Source organism: Cinclus cinclus, chromosome 1 (assembly GCF_963662255.1).
Source record: "Cinclus cinclus chromosome 1, bCinCin1.1, whole genome shotgun sequence".
NCBI classification, from domain to species: domain Eukaryota; kingdom Metazoa; phylum Chordata; class Aves; order Passeriformes; family Cinclidae; genus Cinclus; species Cinclus cinclus.
This window is the reverse complement of record NC_085046.1, coordinates 99,626,472-99,645,577: the sequence shown is the minus strand read 5'-3', so window position 1 is coordinate 99,645,577 and position 19,106 is coordinate 99,626,472. Positions and strand designations below refer to the sequence as shown.

General features: G+C 37.5%; 1 protein-coding gene across 1 annotated transcript in view; it reads right to left on the bottom strand.

Moving 5' to 3' along the window:
• Positions 1 to 19,106, bottom strand: part of SPIRE1 (spire type actin nucleation factor 1) — a 121,002-nt gene that overhangs the window by 65,202 nt on the left and 36,694 nt on the right. Inside the window, 1 exon segment of the mRNA XM_062500890.1 lies at positions 1,119 to 1,352. Within this exon segment, the coding sequence (XP_062356874.1) occupies positions 1,119 to 1,352 (234 nt within the window).

The following is a 19,106-nucleotide window of genomic DNA, read 5'->3' as shown; positions in this document are numbered from 1 at the left end:
TACAAGGGAGCAAAGACCATTTCATTCATTTTTCCCTCTGGCCTCTGCTTCTCTGAGGGAGGGAGGAAAAACAAAGGCATTAAGCACTTAGCATTACTTCTGATACAAGGAGGATGCAAAAGCATCTCAAAGTTACTTCCTCTCTAGTCTCCTGAGTTTCTCTCTACTGTTAACCCAGCAGAACTGAAGGATTTTAGTAGGGTCTTCTTTCTGAGTGTTAATGTGTTCTGATGGGCTATTTGGGATATTGTTCTAGTCTCAGCTTCCACCATGACACTTAATTTCTGCAGTGCACTAAGCTCCTGGTCCTTAGATCTGACTTGCATTTGTAAAGAAGCACTATAAACAGCTCAATCCCCAGTACAAGTTAGCATAATGTTTTCCAACCTGTATTAATATCGGATTATTTATGGTTAAACCAATTACACATTTTTTTTTTCAACCATGCTTATTAATACATTTGTCTGTAATAAGAGCTCACTGGGCTCTAAAACATCCATAGAAGACTGCCCTGTAAAAAAAAAAGAGGGTAACACTTTAAAATTATTATTTATCATTATAGTAGCCCAGATAATATTAAAGAACTTGTCACAATTAAAGTTCATAAGCTATATTTCCAAATTTCACAACTCGGGTCAAGAACTGCAACCACAATGATCACCAGTGAAATACTGTGCCCTGACTCACTCCACAGAAATAAGGGACTCTTATAAAAGCACACCTGTGCTTCAGGAGGGGAGGGTGGCAAGCGAAGGAACTGATAAGAAATAATTACACTAGTAACCTGCTAATGAAAAGGTGAATTAATTGAAACACACCATGAAGTATCCAAGAGTACACAAAGTAATTCAACAGATGTTTACACTGTTTTATCCAGTGCAGGGATTAAATCAGATTGTGGTATTAACGGCACATCCAATGCTAAAGTTGACAATGGATTTTCTGTTGCCTATTGTCAAAATTGAAATAATACTGCATGTCATTTTCACAAGCAAACCATATAAAAGGACCAGGGAAATCAGGAAATGACACAGCCAGTATGACATGGAACAATAACACAGAAACAGAGTTGATTTTCTCATTGACAGAACTAGCATATAAACTGCCCCCTACTGTACCTTCATGACATCTTTATAGGAGTGAATGGCCTCAACTTCCTCTTTGTCATCATCATCATCCTCCACTCCTTCATCCAGAGCATCATATCCTTCATCCCTACTCCCATCTGTTTCTGTGGCATTAGTCATGTAGTCAATAAGCTGCTCCAGTGGAGGACTTAATTCCCTCTCTTCATTCTCCTTCAAACCATAGTCCAGGGCTTTATATATAATAATCCCTAGAGATTCAATAACCTGTAACAACAAAAAAAGAAATATATATTAATGCCATTTACATGAATGAATAGGAAAAGTGAGGAACAACATTTTCTGGTGTTTGTATAACAAACACAGGAACTGAGAGGGCAGTAAATATCAAAATCTAAGAGAAAAATGATCTGCTAATATCTGCAGGAGCACTTGAGCAAGCACTTGAGTAATACAGCATAGAACGAGCAAGAGCAGATCATAGCACATACCTACAGCTTTCTTATTTCAATATTTGAAATAAAAATTCTTAATTTAAAAACAAAGCAGGATCTTTTAAGGTTATTTTCCCTTTTTTCTTCTGACATGGCAAACCTTAAAGTAACATTACTCTGTAAGACTATATTGCACACACGCCATCTTTTTTGTGGGGCAGGTAGGAAGAAATTGAAAGAAAGAATAAACTAACATGAGATACCTTTCTCCTCCCACAGCTTAATGACACTTGGAAACAGCCCTTCAGTTTGTGTCTCTTCATTGACCTGAGAGGTGTCTGGACACAGCTGTGGATGTCCCAGTGTTACTCACTGAGCACAGGGACAGCAGCCCACAAGAATTCCTTTGCCTGCTGCACAGCTGGTGGAAGCACACATATGGCACTGAAACTACCAACAGCTATATTCTATAGTGATGAGGTAGTACCTCAATTTTTCACTGAACTGGGGCTTCTTATTTGTGCCCTGTCAAGAGTAAAGCAAACCAATTACCTCTTATTCAGTGAGAGCTACCATAAGATTTTCATGAACATCCCAGAATGCTAAACGAACATTTTCTCTCTTGGCATTAATTATTTTCCTTATGAGCAATACTGAAGCTTCTGGAATTTTAAAGATGTAAATAGATGGCATTTCAAACTGAGGAGTTTGAAAATGGGTATTAATGAAGAGGGAAGGAAAAATGGGACTGCAATAGTAAACCACAAGAAGGTAATGTCACTGCTTGGAAGATCCTTGTCTCACAACGGAAGTAGGACTGGTGTTACTGCGTGTAATCTCGGCTCTTCCTTGTGTGTTGGGACAGACAGCATGTCACACAAATTAGCAGACTCCAGTGTAGGAGTAGTTGGCACAGCAGCAACTTCAGTGACAGGAGCATTTCTAAATATACCAAACCTTGTCATCAAATGCAATTTTCTCTAATCTGCCTTTCGGTACGATCTTGGTCGACGCACCTTTTACTGCAGAGTTTTGAAATTCTCTTTGGGTATATAGGACAACACAAAGGGATTTTAAAACATTATTTTACTCTAGCTGCTTACTTATTTCAGCACAACAAAGTATTTTTGGTGTGAGAGGCTGGAGGTTAGCAAAGACTTAAAACAGTCCCCCTTTAGTTTATCTAGACAGATGATTTAATGATTACTGTACACTTGTGTACTTCATTCCTCTGTTGGGACTACTTTGCAGTGCAAATTCACTTTGCAAGACAGCGGCTAATCAACAAAAAACAAATTTAAAACCCAGTACATAAAACGCATTATTTTATAATTTATTTCCAATAATTTTGGCAACTTGGTTCAATATAAAAATTTTGCACATACTATTCCTTTGAAATATGTTTATACATATTTATTTTAAAATGCAGTTAGGGAAAGTGATTAGGCAAATTAGTGAAGAAGAAAAGCCTGTATGTGTTTTTCGGTTCAAAGAACAGCTTCTGACTTGGGAAGTGCTATTGAGACAGGGAAGTATGTCAGGGAAGTATTGCTGCTTTCTTGCTCAGTATTCGTACCGTTCCCCTGACTTCTGCCATGACCCACTTTGGAGACTGCAGACCTTAAAAACAGCTCTAAAATATTAAACTTATATTTGTAGTATATCTTGCTCAAAAAAAAAGGTGAAAATGTGGAAGTCACACAAAGAAAAATATATTAATTCCAGTGGTAGATGTGTGTTTCCTGTAACTCAGGTTCTGAGTACAATCCCAACATACACCCCTTCAGCAACTGAAAGGGAACAAAGTTGGAAGGAAACTGAAATTGAAATGAAGTATAACTGAATAATCATTTTACTTTTAGCACTTGGGAATAAAAACAAAGTTTATTGTGTATCTAACTTAAATAAAAAGTACATTTGAAAGGGCTTAGCATACAGGAAGACTGAAATGTCCAGATCAGATGCAAAGAAAATTATGACCTGTGCCATGCAGTATTGGCTGCTGCACAGCTTTTGGATTTTGCTACCAAAACTTAAAAAAAAAAATAGAAGGGGTAGATAAAGAAAGTGCACTCTCTCTGCCTTCTTCTGTTTGGGAAGAAGATTAAGGCATTCAAAAGCACCACGGCTAAAACTGGATGACAGCTGCTGCTTTCTTTGAAGTATCAGCAGTGGGGCTTTTGCAGCTCAGTAATATGGTTTGTGCACTTTTATATACTATGAACAGATTTCATAATACATACAAAGCTGACACAAGACGAAAGCCTCTAACAGCACCAAGTCAGAGCTGTAGTTCAGTCTCTCAGCTCCTTATTTAGGAGATGTGAACAAAACCATATTTACTCATTGTCTGTCTCTATCACAGATTATTCTTCTTGCTGAAAGACAAAGCAGCAAACAACTCAACTAAGTAACTTTGCTTTGACTCACATTGAAACTGAGAATGTTCAGTGCTTTCAGTAGTATCAGTTTACCAAGGATCCTGTAGACCACACAACTGTCATACAAATATCAAACAAAAGTCACAGAATTGTCAATGCTACTTCCCATGGTAAAACTACTAATGCAACTTCACAGAAATAAAACTTTTAGGTATATATAACTAGAAGCAAAATAAATAAGTCAACTGATTACTGCTTCAATGCATGAGTGCTTTTGCTTTGCCTGTTATACAAATAAAATACAAACAAAAAAAAAGGAAAAGCTTTTCACAGGTGAATAGATAAATAAGAGGGGATTTTGAGTTGGATAATCAGGGACTTTCACTTTTAAAATTCTTTTTATGGCATCAGTTATTTACAAATAAATCACACATTCTAAACTACTGTTGGCCAATTTAGCACAAAATGAAAACTTCTGGCACCTAACAAGTGACAAGTACTGATACAGCTTTCAATTACATGTGAAAACAGAGATATATTAAGAAAAAAAGGGTAAGAATGGACCTGGCAAAGCTTTTTTAAACCACAAAATTGCACACTGACACCCCAAAACAACTGCATAACACTGGAATTAGTGTCATCATTAATAATAAGTAATGCTGCTCAACTCAGGTAACAAAAACAAAGACCTGCACCTTGAATTTTAGAGCACATTTGTTCCTGAATGATTTAAATTTCAGCAAAGAACACAACCTCTGGAAATCAATCATTGCATAAATAAACTTAAAAAATAAACAAGGAAATTTGCATTATTAAGCTTTACACCTTCTCATCAAGTTATTTTGAAAGTCATGGCTTCAGACCAAAAAAACCCCAAGAGACAAACATTTCCCACAGACTGAACTTGTACTCTGCTGTGCTGAAATCATTAGTGAAAGGGCAATTTTGTCCCACTGTGAGCATTCCTGCAGTTTCTACAGCAGACTGGACTCATATTATACAGTGTTTTTATAATACATTGTGATAAAGTTGCTGAAACACTTTGACTTTAAAAACAATGTAAAAACAATATCCACACACTCCTTTTGCACACATGGCAAAAACAAAACCCAAATTATTCAGATTCTTTTCATACACAAACACTGCCCAGGACCTTCCATTCCTATACCTTCCTCCAACACATGACGTGCCCCTTGGACAGGGGTTCATTAGTATTTTAGGTTTTCCATATAACCCAAATTATGCTCTTCCAATGAACTCTGCCGATTTAACATTCTTGAATTCTTCAAGTATACAGCCTTTGTACAGGAACCAAAGAGGTTCAATACTTGCCAAAGTACAATTATTGCAAGTACTTCACTTTGAGAAAAAGCCTTTTTTCCCCCTCAACATACACATCTCCCAGATTCTTGCTGAAGCATAGATGAGAACAGGCAGAATCCACATCTCACAGCACACACAATGGGGCACTGTCTGAGCTTTCATCCCCTTCCTAGGCCTGCCTCAATTTTTGAACAAACAAAGCCTAAAGACAGGCTTGTACTTACTGCAGCAAAGGACTGTTTTTCTGCTCAGATGCCTGTCCCTCCCTGAAGTTCTCCCTTAGTCCAAAAGCCACTCAGATTTTGCATCCCTAAACTTGGATTAAAGATGCTCCAGCTCCTAAGGTGAGTTAACTAACTTTGAACTTTCCCACAGGGACCTTGGAAATGGCCACCAGATACAACAATATTTGCATTACTACTGCACTTTTATTAATTTCAATAATTTTTTATTTAAAATGTGCAATACAATAATTAAGTCCAACACACTTAGTGAAGGAGAACCATTCTGCCTCATGGTAAGAGTGCTGAGAGTTCAGGGCTGGCACTCCTCAGGGCAGAGCTCCTCTCCACCACCAACTCTGCCATCACCCATGGTATTAGGCAGCACTCAGTCAATCTGTAAAGCCTAACCTGTCCTAATGCTGACTTTAAATTAGGCTGCCAGGAACGCCACATGATGCTTCTGACACTATAATGTGCCGTATAAACATAGACACAGACATCCTTAAGTCATACAAGTTAGGTATCTTAAATTTTCTGTGACATATTAGAAGACAAACACACAAAAGATGTCATGCTCAGTTTCTATAATACGGTCCGAAGGACTGGCGTGTTAAAATGTTATATAAAACCAACTTTTTCCTCTGTACCTAGAGGGTCATAGCTTTTGCTCTGGGGTCTCATTTCCATTTGTAACAAGGTAACTCGTTTCTTCAATTCAATTCTGGAACTGAAGAAGACCAGGCTTTCAGGAAAGGCGAACAGACAAAGGGGTTAGGATAAACCCATGTACATTCTTTTGGTCATTTAGGAGCACCTGATGGAAGAGCCTGTCTAAATAGGATGCTCTGAGCGATGTGCTGCTATCACTGCACACCAGTGGAAATGGGGAAGCATTACCCAGGTTTTAATGGGGGGGGAGAATGCTAAATTTGAATATGACCTTCACCAAATTAGAGCAATGAACTGTCAAATGAGAACAGTGAAAAAACTTCTAAGTCCTTCCAGGAAAGCAGCAAGGATTTGGACTACTTCCAATGAATCAAATGAATCATTCATTACCAAAGAATATAGACATAAGATACAGAATTATTTAACTCCTGGGTGATGTTTGTTTGCTACTGAAATAACGAGGTACTGCTTTCTGCAACATAATAAGCCTTGCTTTTTAAGTCAAAGCAGTAATGAAAGCAAAGAAAAAGAAAACTGGAGTATGTCAGGTCTAATAGAAAATAAATATGAGACAAAATTAAATAAATCCTTCTAATGATATTCCATCTGGTTTAGATACATTCAGAGTTAGGAATATTTCTCTACCATATTCAGAGATCTTTTTCAAAATGGTTTTATATCCTGAGTCTTTGAATGCACTAAGTGGGCCAACAGACCTACTTACTGAATTCTTTCTACTATTCAGGTGTATATTAAAGACATTCAGTGCAAGAACTTTTGATCAAAGACACACAACAAGCCTAAAATACATAAAGGGCATGCTAGCATTTTTTTGTTTTGGTTTATTTCCCTCATAGTGAATATGTGAAAGCTGAAACAGTTAAATGTTTTTGGACACAGTTGCCTCTAGGAGTGTAGCACTAATGTAACTACAAGTTTATTAAGGATCAAGTATGATACAGCACTTCAGCTTATTCAAAGGTTCTGATAATTACAAATATGGTTTTTAGTTTTAAAAAATGTACTATGGATACTATCTCAGGAGAACGATAATTTATTAGCATAAGTGAAAGCAGATTTTTTTCCATTCTATCAGTGTCAATTTACATTTTATCTGCAGTGCATTTTAAACACTGAAACAAAACTGTCAATTTTCTTCTAGCTTTTGTTCAGACAGTACAACCCCCAAGATCATGACAAATCATTACTCTGTTACTACAGACTTTATTCACCCTGAAGGAATTTCACCATAGTGACAGTTCATACCCAGAGAAAAAATAAAATTAAGTTCTCTGCTTTAACTGTGGAGACTCCAGCAATGGCTGAAGCTTCAGTAAAGGAATTAAATGCAATAATTAAGTAAGATGCTGAAAGTAATTTGAAAGTTCTAAAATACACCTCTATTCATATCAGGCTTCAAATACAGGTCATGTTATCCTGATGCCATTTAAATAAGGAGAATATGTTTTTTAGCCTAAATTAAAGACAGAAAATCCAATTATGTCACAAACTTCTAGTCTAGTTCTGTAGCCTTTTTGTTTAATTTTATTTGATAAAACATAGTTAAACATATACATATAATTTTCATAGAAATAGAAAGCAAGAAAAAGAAGGGGCAAAGACTTCAGCTGACTTCCAAAAACATAAGCAGGTCACAGAAATGCCAGTGGGTTCAAACTGCGTAAGAGACAGAATTTGCCATTTGTCACATCAGCCCTTTGAATACAGCTTTATCTAGATTACATGAGAGTATCAGATTAACTGCAGCAAAAGATTTTGCAGTGAGGGAGAGAAGTAAGCAGCTCAAGGAAAACTGGTACAGAGGAGAGCGAGACTAGTTCAGTAGCTCTGATACTGAGAATTCATGTGTGACTGGTTTAAATTTGGCTGACATGGCACACCTGCCTATGGTCTGTCAGACAAGATATAGAAGATAGATAATAAAGTGCTTACCAGAGCTTTGATTCAGTTCAATTTATGGTAGTCATGAAGCAATACAAAATCAATGCCACTTTTATTCAAAACATCTACACAGTTCAACTGCTCTACTCAAAGAGTCAGATTGCATGACTTTTTCAGCCTTCCCCATGGCTTTTATGTCAACCATTACAGCTGCTTGCTATAGGCTTGGCCCCATTTAATTAATCCAAAAATTAAAGTGAGTAAACACCTGCTGCAATATAAACCATTTGCTCTTTGCTGAGTCAAGAACTTTCTCACACCTATTTTTGCCAAAATTAATGAATACAAAAGCCAAGCAAACAAAATACCAGGGCAATAAAAGCTATTCTTTTAAACACAAATTCTTGATTAGTTAAAAGTTTTGCACTTCCATGTACATCTTACAAGCTTTCCAGCAGTAGCTCACAACAGACTTTATAAAAGTTACTCTGGCTTCACCATATTTGTCAGGCCTATGCCTGCATTTCAAGCATTTCACAGCTAATGAACTTCACACAGACAGATGAAGCACCTGAACAAGTTTACACAGGAGTGGGGAACATGACAACTCTTCTGGTTTGACTTTAACTTTCCTCAAATCCATCTTCCTCCATTCCTGAAAAAACGTCTTTCTGCCTCCTAACAGACTTTTCTTGTCAGTCAAATTGTCCTAATTCCAAGATTCCATGCATAAAATCAAATACGTCAAGAAATAAGCCCAAATGTAACCACTCAACAGGTCCTTTTCAAAGAGATGTGCCACAAAAGAAGGCTGGTATGTGCTGCTCCTTTCTAGTGACTGGAGTATTACAAAGCACAAAGCAATACTAATTTAACACTGCTTGTTTTGGAGGTACTGCATATTCACAGCAAGTCACATAACCACCCATAAGAAGTTTATTCTTTCCACCCATGCTGAAGGAGAAACTTCAAAGATGCCTATGGCATGCTGCATTTATCACGTAGCCACCTAAGACAAACTATGCACAGCTACCTCCAGTGTCTTGTGGAAGGTCACTCAGCCACACCTAGGCTTCTTTCCTAAAGAAACCGATGGGAACTCACACATACAGCCTATGACCAGAAAGGAAAAAAATGTGAGACTCTGACTGAGAGCTTTTTCGCTTGTCATATGTGTAAGGAAACATTCTCCTGACATAAGGATATGCCTTGATTATGAAGCATGTGAATTTTCCCATAGACTATCATGATAATCCAAGCAATTACTAATGGGCCAGACACATTAATTATCTAGGTCATGTATGATCTCTGAGTTTGTCATGCAAAATATTACTGCAGGCTGACAAAGCCTCTGCAAAGCTCCTGATTTCATGAATATTTCTCCATGCCCTCTTTCCCATAAAAAGCAACACCAGACACAGGCATTTGGATCTCTCAAATACTCACCCAAAACTGAATGCCTAAGTGAGCATAAAATATCTGAGGGGAGTTAATGAAAAATTACCTTCAAGTTCTCATAATGACCTTACTGGAAAGACTGATATTTGCTAAAATATTTCAAAGAAACAGCACAAGTAGGCACTGTTGAAAAATTATCTACCTATAAAAAGATATTAGTTTGACATTATTTTTTTCAGGTCTGAAATTCAGATACAATCATAGTACGGAAGGCTGAATTGCCCTACACCAAAGAGCAACAGAGCTTGTGGCTGAAACACAGCAGAAAGCTCAGCACCTGCTCTTAAGGCCACAAAACCCCAGAGAACCCATTTATGAAATGTCACTCACAGATTTCTATTTCCTTCTGAACAATGAAATCACCACAAAAGAAATACATATTAAGACACACCTCTATCACAGATAAAAGCTATCAATACATAAAGCATACAGTTTATAACCTCAGGCATTAAGTACCTTAGCACAAGATATTCCAGCACCTGCCAGCTGTCAAAGTGCTGAACTGTGACAGTTTATTATCCTTAATGGAATAGCCATATGCCTGGATTATAAATTGCTGAGCATTGTTTTACTGCTCTCTGCCAATAATGACAATATCTATGCATTCCAGTTGTGATAACATAGATTTGTTTTCAGTCACGAGTCAAAAGTGTTACACTATTTAAAAAAAAACTCATATGGATTTTATGCTTAGGTTAAAAAAAAAAAAAGCAAACCACAACAACAACAAAACCAACCTCCAAAAACTAAAGCAAAAACAAAGCATTCCTGACTCTGCCTGTCTGCAGAAACCTCCATCACACAGCCAAATTTTCTACGATGCTCAGCACCTGACCTTCGAAGAGAATACAGATATTATCCAGATAAGTTATTTAGCTGCTTAGGTGGCAGCCAAACTACTAGATAACCAACAATTGGTAGAAAGGGATTAATTCCAACATTTCCATCTATGTAAGACACACAGACACTTGGGAACAAAAAGACAAACACAAAAAAAGCTATATGCTTATCAACTAAATAGATTTACTGTCTCAAAAAAAACTATAATAAAATTATCTGCTCCGTTCAGTGCATTTTACACTGCCTGGGAAAATTGAGAGGCTCATAAATTTAGGCCTAAAAGAGGCAACCCTGAGTTTCTCCTGCACTGAGACCTTGTTAATGGATGTGGTGAAGTCCCTGAACAAGCCTCTGTCCTGTGCTCAGCCCACGGAAAAGAGAAGTAGGTAAGGAGGTAAAGAGGTAAAGATGTGTATCCGAGGTAACAGAGTAGCAAGGGCAAGGGAGAACACCAGGACAGAGTGACCTGTCACATCCATAGGAGCTCTAATGCAGTCCTACACAATTCACCTCTAGATCAAGGATTCATAACAAGCTCCCCAAAGCTTTCTCACCAGCTTGTAAAGAACAGAGCTGAGCTCAGGTGGAAACAGATTATCGATCCCTTTGGACTTCCTAAATTTTGAAAATTAAAATAATGCTGCAATATTACCCTGTCTTTCTAACCACATTACTACCCTTTAAATGACAAAAAGAAATCCCTACCCAGAAAAAGTAAGTCAAGGAATTATTTTCATATTGTGACAAGTTTCCTGATTTTTTAAAAATATCATACTTCTGGGGTAAAATATAAACTGAAATTAAGGGTTTATAATGTCTAGGTAAGTGTTGTCACTGCACCTCAAAGTCAGAATACAATTGCCCCCACAATCTTCTTGACACAACACAGCCAAAGACTCCAAATCCTAAATTTAGTCCCATCTTTACACCCTCAACCTCTCCAGCAAAATAAGCTGCACTGTCTTTCCTACACACATCACAAAGCACAGGCATTACCACTCCTGGAGTACTGGAGCTAGTTTCAAGTGTAGAAAGTGTATGGGACGGAAGGTCTGTCCTGTGGGGTTTTCATCATCACTCTTCCCTGTGAAACCTCACACTGGTAATTTCCCCTCTCCTATAACAATTTTACCACCTGCCATATGAGGATATTGACCCATTTTCAAAGCTTTGGATAAGAAGAGCTGTGCAAGTCTAAATCCTATTTCTGCATGACATGCACACAGACTTAAACACAGCTGGAAGTGTTTCTAATCATCTAGTTTTCCATTACTTTTGTTCCCAACAAGCCAGAGCAAGGAAAAATAAAGAAAAGTACATGCCTGAGGCTAATGCTTAGGCTTATCAGCTGGGTGCAATGCAACATATAAAGCTGCTTTTCTTTGAGAATATAAAGCAAGATGTAAGAGTGATTTATTTAAATGTAAGTAGCACAGGTAGCCAGAGAAAACAGTTACTAAGGATAGAATAATAGATTGTCCTAAACTTCACAGGAAATAAATTCTGACAGCATCATCCCATTGTCTCGTTACACCAATGTAATTATACATACCAGGCTACACTCCAGAGAATTAATATCTTGAAGCTTAAGAAATGGGGGGAAAAACAAGGTTTTACCATGGTTTTAAATTTTGCTCCTTAATTTAATTAAGTATCCCTGATTATTTTTAATATCCTTTAAGATTTTAACATTTTACAAACTCTACCATATCCACACAACCTTTTGGGAATACCTTTTCTAATACACACAGCATGATAGTTCATATTACAGCTCAAACAGAAATTGTCTGGAAATTCCTATATCAATCAAAATGAAAAAATGCTTGTTTCTTCAGACAGTTCTCTAACGGGGGAAGAATTTTCCTAGAGGGAATAAAAAAATTTATTTAAAAGAAAACCAAACAAAAATATCCCCAACAACAATAAGAAAAACCCAAAACACAGCAAGAAACCCAACCACGAAATAACAATGTAACAGAAGGTCCATTAAAGATAAAACATTAAATTCTGCTGGACTTCCATAGGAACCCCAGTTTTGGAATAGTAAAACCATTCCTGCCTAGCCAAGAAACAATTTACTTAAAAGTAATGTCCATAGATTGGAGAGATATCAATTTGATTTTTTAAAAAAGCATATTTTTCTCTTGTTCTCTTCTTTTGTAGCCTACCAATATCTTAAGAAATTAAGAATAAAAGGAAAATATAATTGCATTACAAACACATGCCTAGATTTCTCTGACTAAATGAGCACAGTCATCAATACTCTCGAAGCAGTTAAAGATCTTCAATTAAATCAGCTTGAAAGAGCATCTAGTCAGCTCCCTCCAGGGACTCAAACATTCAGTACTTCAAGTGCCACTGAACAATTTATATCTGTGAATTCTGAAGCAGAGAGACACGGCAGAATCCGGTTTTATTTTCCTTTCCTTAACCCCTTTGCAGGGATTATTTGCACCAAACCAGCAGCCGCACATAAATGTTAGTTATGCAAAGGCAATGCCTCCCAAGGGAGAGGAGTCTCTGGGGAGGATCAGCACCACAAGAAGGCATCACACAAACTGCAAGGACACAATTTCAAAGAATGCTGCTTGTAAGGAATACCTACTACTTGTCAAACCAGAGGAGTGGGTGGGTGCCATCCTCCCTGCTCCTCCTGCCCCCTGCTAACATCACAGGGCTTGTGCTGCAGTGTGGTCTGCCAGCTCAGGAAATGGACCTGGCTGGGAAAAGTCACATTCCTCATATCAGCTTAGGGGAAAAAAAGCCCAACCAAAAAAACCCAACAAGTCCAAACCCCAAGTCTCTGATTGCACAGATGCATCCTGTGCTACGAGATATCAGGGCAAAAGAAAGCACAGCACAGCAGAAACCTTGGATCTATTCCTACCCGTGACAGAAATGTCTGCTTTGACTGGAAGAGCTAAAATTAGCCTTAACAAGGACTGACTGCATGATTGTTTGCCATACCTATTTAATATATTTTGACAAAATGCTTGATGTGATGTAATGCAATCCTTCCTTTAACAAATTTTCTATGTTTTTTCTGTGTTTGTAGTCTTCCCTAATCTCCATTTTTAACACATGAACAATGATTTTTATCAAATACTTGTTATGATTGGTATAGATAGGATGAGCACCTAGGAAAAAACAGGAGGGTTTACTTTGCATAGTAATTTTTGGTTTTTTAAAAAAGGAAATTAAAATAAAAAATATAAATGTTTGGTTCTTTTAAAAACATGATATTAAGATGAATCTAGTCACCCAAAAGCCAAACACAATAAAATAAAAATGTCTAACTCAAATCTTAATAATATTTTAAACTAAGATTATTAGTAAGAACTCTAATAATGTTAAAGAGATTTCAAAGTGGAGTAAAACACAACAAATACAATGTGTTCTTTATCAGGTTTCTAAGGATTTTTCCATTACACTCAAAGGTGTTTTTACGAGTAGTATGTGACATTTCAACAAAGCCCAGGTGCAAAGGAACAAGCAGACTAGAAAGACAACCTTGCCTGCTCACTGCCCTTACCTAATTAAGCTAATAAAAGTGTTCTACCAGAAAAATTAAACTTTTCTCTGTCCTAGAAATCTCTCTATTTTTAGAGTGGGAATGAATAATGTTTATAATAATTTTAAACACATCTCCCAGCTAAAACACCATGAACTGACCAAACAGTGGGACTGTGTGTCTGACCTAGAAATTTGTACTAAAAAAAATAAAATAAATTTCCCCCTCATGCACAATGTACACCTCATACTGTGGATTACTGCTCACTAGAAAGCATGGCCTCAGGGAGAAACTTCCTCCAGTGAGCAGAGAGACTTCAGTAGCTGCTGCTCTTATGGGAACACTACATGAAATCTTTGTTAGGTAGAATTGCCAGCAGCCATCACAGATACAGACAGCAACTGGAAGAATTTTTAACTGAAGGCAAGTCTTAATATTCTTAGAGCATATGTGATATTTGCCCACATCTCTCTAAGTCATTTGACTACTGCTAATTTTTCTGGACTGATTTACAGATGCATATCTCATATCTCATATCAAACATACCTCATCCTGCTATGAAATTTCCAGTTAATTCTCTATTGGAGTATTTTACTCTTTTCCAAAGAGTTTTGTTTTTTTTTAATAAAAAAAAGATGGTTGAATGTTACCATTAAGCTGTTCACAACAGATCACTTGTCACTGTTCTCTAAGGAACAGCAGCCATTAAACCCAGGAGAGGAAACTTGTGATGACTATCAGTCCTACTTGGTATGCTACCAATTTACCAATTTTGCAATATTTGTTACCGAGGGCCCATTTTTATGTGTCTTGCTCAGTCACATTTTTGGCCTACAGCATTAAAAAATACACTAGATCTGTTAAAAAAACCCAAAAAGCAAAACAGAAAACTTTCTCTTCTATAACTCAGTAAGAAGTAACTGCATACAAACCACCCTGTTTCTGCACTCATCATCCATCTTGTGATGAATGTGCTACCAAGCAGAATGATGTTTTCAGGCTTATTGTGGGTTGCTAAAGTGAGGAAGCACATGCTTGGATAAAGCACACACAGTTGCTAGAGGGTAATGCAGCACTTCATTTCTCAAGCAAAATGGGCTTTTTGTTAACCTTAATAAAACAGATTTTTGACCAACCTTCTCCCTTTGGGATCTCACATTAAAGTCTCACACTGACAGATCAGAATAATACTTTTGAAGTGAACCTCCCCACTATCCCTCCCTGAGCTTCTGGCTTGCAGCATGGGGTGCTGTGCAGAATGGGGCTCCTTTTGGATGAAGCTAAAATGGAAAATGAAACTCAGAAGTGCACCTAAGCCACTTGTTTTGCTGATGGCACACTCAGCCTAAGGCTCTCAGAAGAGAGCTCAGCTGAAATAAAGCAACTGGGATATGTATTCCATGGACACAGGGTCCTCGACACAAACTTCCTTGCTCTACAGAACTTGCAAAATGCTATTTGTCAATGCAAAAGACTGAGTTGAGACTGAAATGTCATAAATACCCTGAATGCAAGACTAAAAAACAACTGAAAAGTTGTAAAATAACCAGAAAACTATTAAGGCAGTTCAGAAAGAATAACACCAGCAGCCATTATCAGGGGCAAATTCTGTAACAAAAAAGCTGTGGTTTTAGTTGGGCAGCTTAGAGGCACTTAGATTTTTTCTTGCTGCTACAATATTGTGAAACTGCAAGTAACTACCATCAGTGTGTAGAATTACCAGGGGAAGGTAATAACCACCATAATGTAACAGATCTAAAATATAATTTGGAGCTTTGGATATTAAAAGGTGAAATACCTATACTGTAGTTCAAACTTATACCTGCTACCCAATTTTCTTTACCATATGTGAAAAAAATTCTATGTAGAGTAGGCCATGGATACATTAACATTATTTAAATAAAAGAAACTAAAAGCTAATGGGTAGTCTAACACTCATGACAAATGTGGGTTTTAAAAATAAATACCAGTATATATACACATTGCTCAGCACTCCATTTGTCTTCTTTCAGGACATTTATGTTTCTTATTGCACGTCCAATTTCAATGGGAATACAGATAATGAAATACGGATGCAAAAAACCTGTAGTTAAATGCTTAACATTTACAACATCCTGTGAATAACATACTACAATTATAATCTCCCTAGTCACACCATTCCTATATACATTCTTTTCACCTATGTAGTACCCAGCTTGCCAATCAGGGATGTCCCATCTGCTGAGCAGGGACTGATGCAGGAGAACAGACTAACTATGACTTGGCCATTTTTACAATCAGAAGGTGTTTACATCTTCTAGTACCTCAAAAAAGGGTTTCCAGACAGCCAGAGGGGTTCTGGATTCTCTGAACTCACCAAATCTGGTCCGTCATTCCACCCCAAGGATAAATTACTTAACACTTTTCAATTGGCAACTGAGAGAATTGCAGCTTCTCAAGAAAAGCCAAACAAAGACTGCAGTTAAATTCTCAAAGTTTTTCCTTTGTCCTCTGCAAAATGAAACCATGGCACTCAGCCTTATAAAGGTAGGAAAGGAGGCATATGGAAAGAGCTATTAAGATAGAGACATGCTTCATTAAAACACATTGGTTATGATATGTCACATATGATAGTGGGGCAAAAATATTCAAACAATTATAAGCACTTGCTTCACGACAACAAATACCAGATTAATTTGGACATGAGATAGTATTTTTCAATGTCATCTCACAGTGTCAGCTCACTCTGCTTTTCAAAAATTCTCTGCTTTATACCACAGATGTTACAATAGGTTAAAATCCCATAGAGACAAAATGCCCACATTTTTGCCCCTATGACCCTCACCTGAGATAACCTGCTTCCTTATAGGAAACGTGTCATCTCAAAAAACCTGCACATGCGGTAACCAGTAAGGGAGCTTTTGAGGGATCAGAATCAGGGGTGGGAAAGGGGAGGGGAACTGCAAGGAAACAGGATGATTAAAATGTTTAAGACTAACACCTCATACAACCACTCATTCCTATGTGAAACTTCACTGTTGAGCCTCTGTGGGAAAAGAAAGGAACAAAAAGCCAAGTGCAAACTGATAACCTGTGTGGAAATACACCTGAAAATACAGCCATTAATTGTGATACATGGTCCCTAAAACAGATGGCATTGGGAACACTAGTGGATGCAGTGCTTTAAGCCATCTTATCACACAGATCTTTACCAAGGAGACCTGTCTCAAAGGAGCATTTATTCCAAAGGGGAGATAACTTCTGAGCACATTGTTTGTCCAACATCACCTTCAACAGTTTGCCAGGCTGAATCTACATTACAAGAGACTATAAATGCCTCTAATGAGGACGAGTCACAAAGCAGCATTGATGTACAAATCTACATTACAAGTAGTTATTGTATTTATTTCACAATGCCCCGCCTGTGAGATGCAATCTCAGGTGGTCTACACCTGTTCTGCAGGGCTTTGGGCTGTCAAGGTCAGATATCTTGAGCTGGTTGTAACTTGAACTCTGGCAGAGTTCAGATAAATGCAGTTAAAGAGAAGAGAAAGCTTCAGTGTCTCCCAGGTATCCTAGTCCAACAAAGAGCTAAGGGAAACAGAAAGAAAGTTTGTGCTGGCTACACAGGCTTGTCTCTGTCTTTTTTCCTTCCCTCTCCTGTCCCCGAACCCACAGGCATTGTTTGATGTCTAATTTTAGTTTCAGACAGCAGATGTCTTTTTCGTAGCTACTTCCAGAAAAATGAAATAATAAAAGGAGGCTTCCCAAAAATTTAAAGGACAGAAAATAGTCTGTTGAATTTCTTGCTGTTACTGTTAATTATAGACACAAAACATTCAATTAGAACCAACCAAACAGAAAAAAACATGCAATCTATGCCTTTGGCACAGCGTGAACCAGGCAAGGTGCAATGAAGCAACCCTCTGTCGGGACATTTTAATTAATTTTATTTTAAAAAGAATACACAGATAAGGATTCAGCAAGGGTATTTCCAGTAACTGATATAAGATCATTTTTATGAAGGTTAAGTTTTCAGACAGCAGAATGCCTTGTCAAGAAAATCTTGTTATCCGAGCAGGAGAGATTTCCTGTTCTGATGGAATGGGTAACACTAATTTTGCCGTTTCCCTTCTGTCACATGCATAAGATCATAGGTTTTATTTTAGCAGAGCAAGAAGGAAGAAAGGATGGTTTGGGTGCTAACAAAAATTACCTCTGTCAAAGCATTACTATAAAGACACCCAGAAAATTTCCAGCTTCAACCCAAAGCCTAAACCAGTATGACGCTGCTGTCTTCCACATGGATGAATTTACCTTTAGCAGTCTCCCTGATATTTCTACCCACAAATGCTTTAAAAGTGTATAGCCTGTCTTTCATCCAGCCCTGTGCTTTTCAACCCATTCTTCACTCTGTTTAACTCCCTAATGGGAAGAATAAAGATGTATAGCGTTAAGCTCAGGAAACTTTTTGCTGGTAAAACTTCAGTTTGCACTGACTGGAGACCAGTTTAAAACATACCTGGGTGTCCATGGCTTTGGTTTCAGGATTGACTTTTCTTAGCTTTAATAAAATCTTCTACCGTTTAGTCACAGTAGACCTTTATAAGTATCCACAAGACCTGCTGCACATACTTAGTACAGCTCATCCCTAGATTTTATACCCCGCTTTTCCAATAAGCTTACATCAGAATGACAGAGACACTGAAGGCCCAGAACTGAAATGGAAGGAAATCAGTGAAGCTACATGCTCAGAACTTCAAAAGGTGTATAGTGTTAAGTACTCTGAAAATTGAGTTCTAGGTGTTTAAAATGGGACGCCCAAAATTAGATTATCTGTACAATAAAAAGAAAGCATATTATTTGTAAAACCTTTTTAAATTACAGTAATTAATATAATGGCAAAGCCCATGACAGAGCCAACCCTTCTTTGAAATTTGATTTGAAATCTGCAATTATAACATAGGATGACTGTGAAAATCCTGGGGAAAACCTGCAGGATGATACAAACACCAAAAGGAACCAAGCTCCTCTTGCAAAGCCGTCACTGTCAATTATGGGCATTCTCAGTTTGTGAACTCCTGAATGTACATCCTTAATAATCTTTTTCTTTCTTAAGCATATATGTGTGAAGAAATAGCAGCATGCTAAGATCTTCCTTCAAAATTATATTTAAAATATATGAGTGCATAGCCCACCTCACTGATGTTTTGACTGTGCCCACACAGTATGCACGTGTGAGAGTACATGCACACAGACATACACAAGCCTATACAACAACCTACAGCAGTAAACCACTT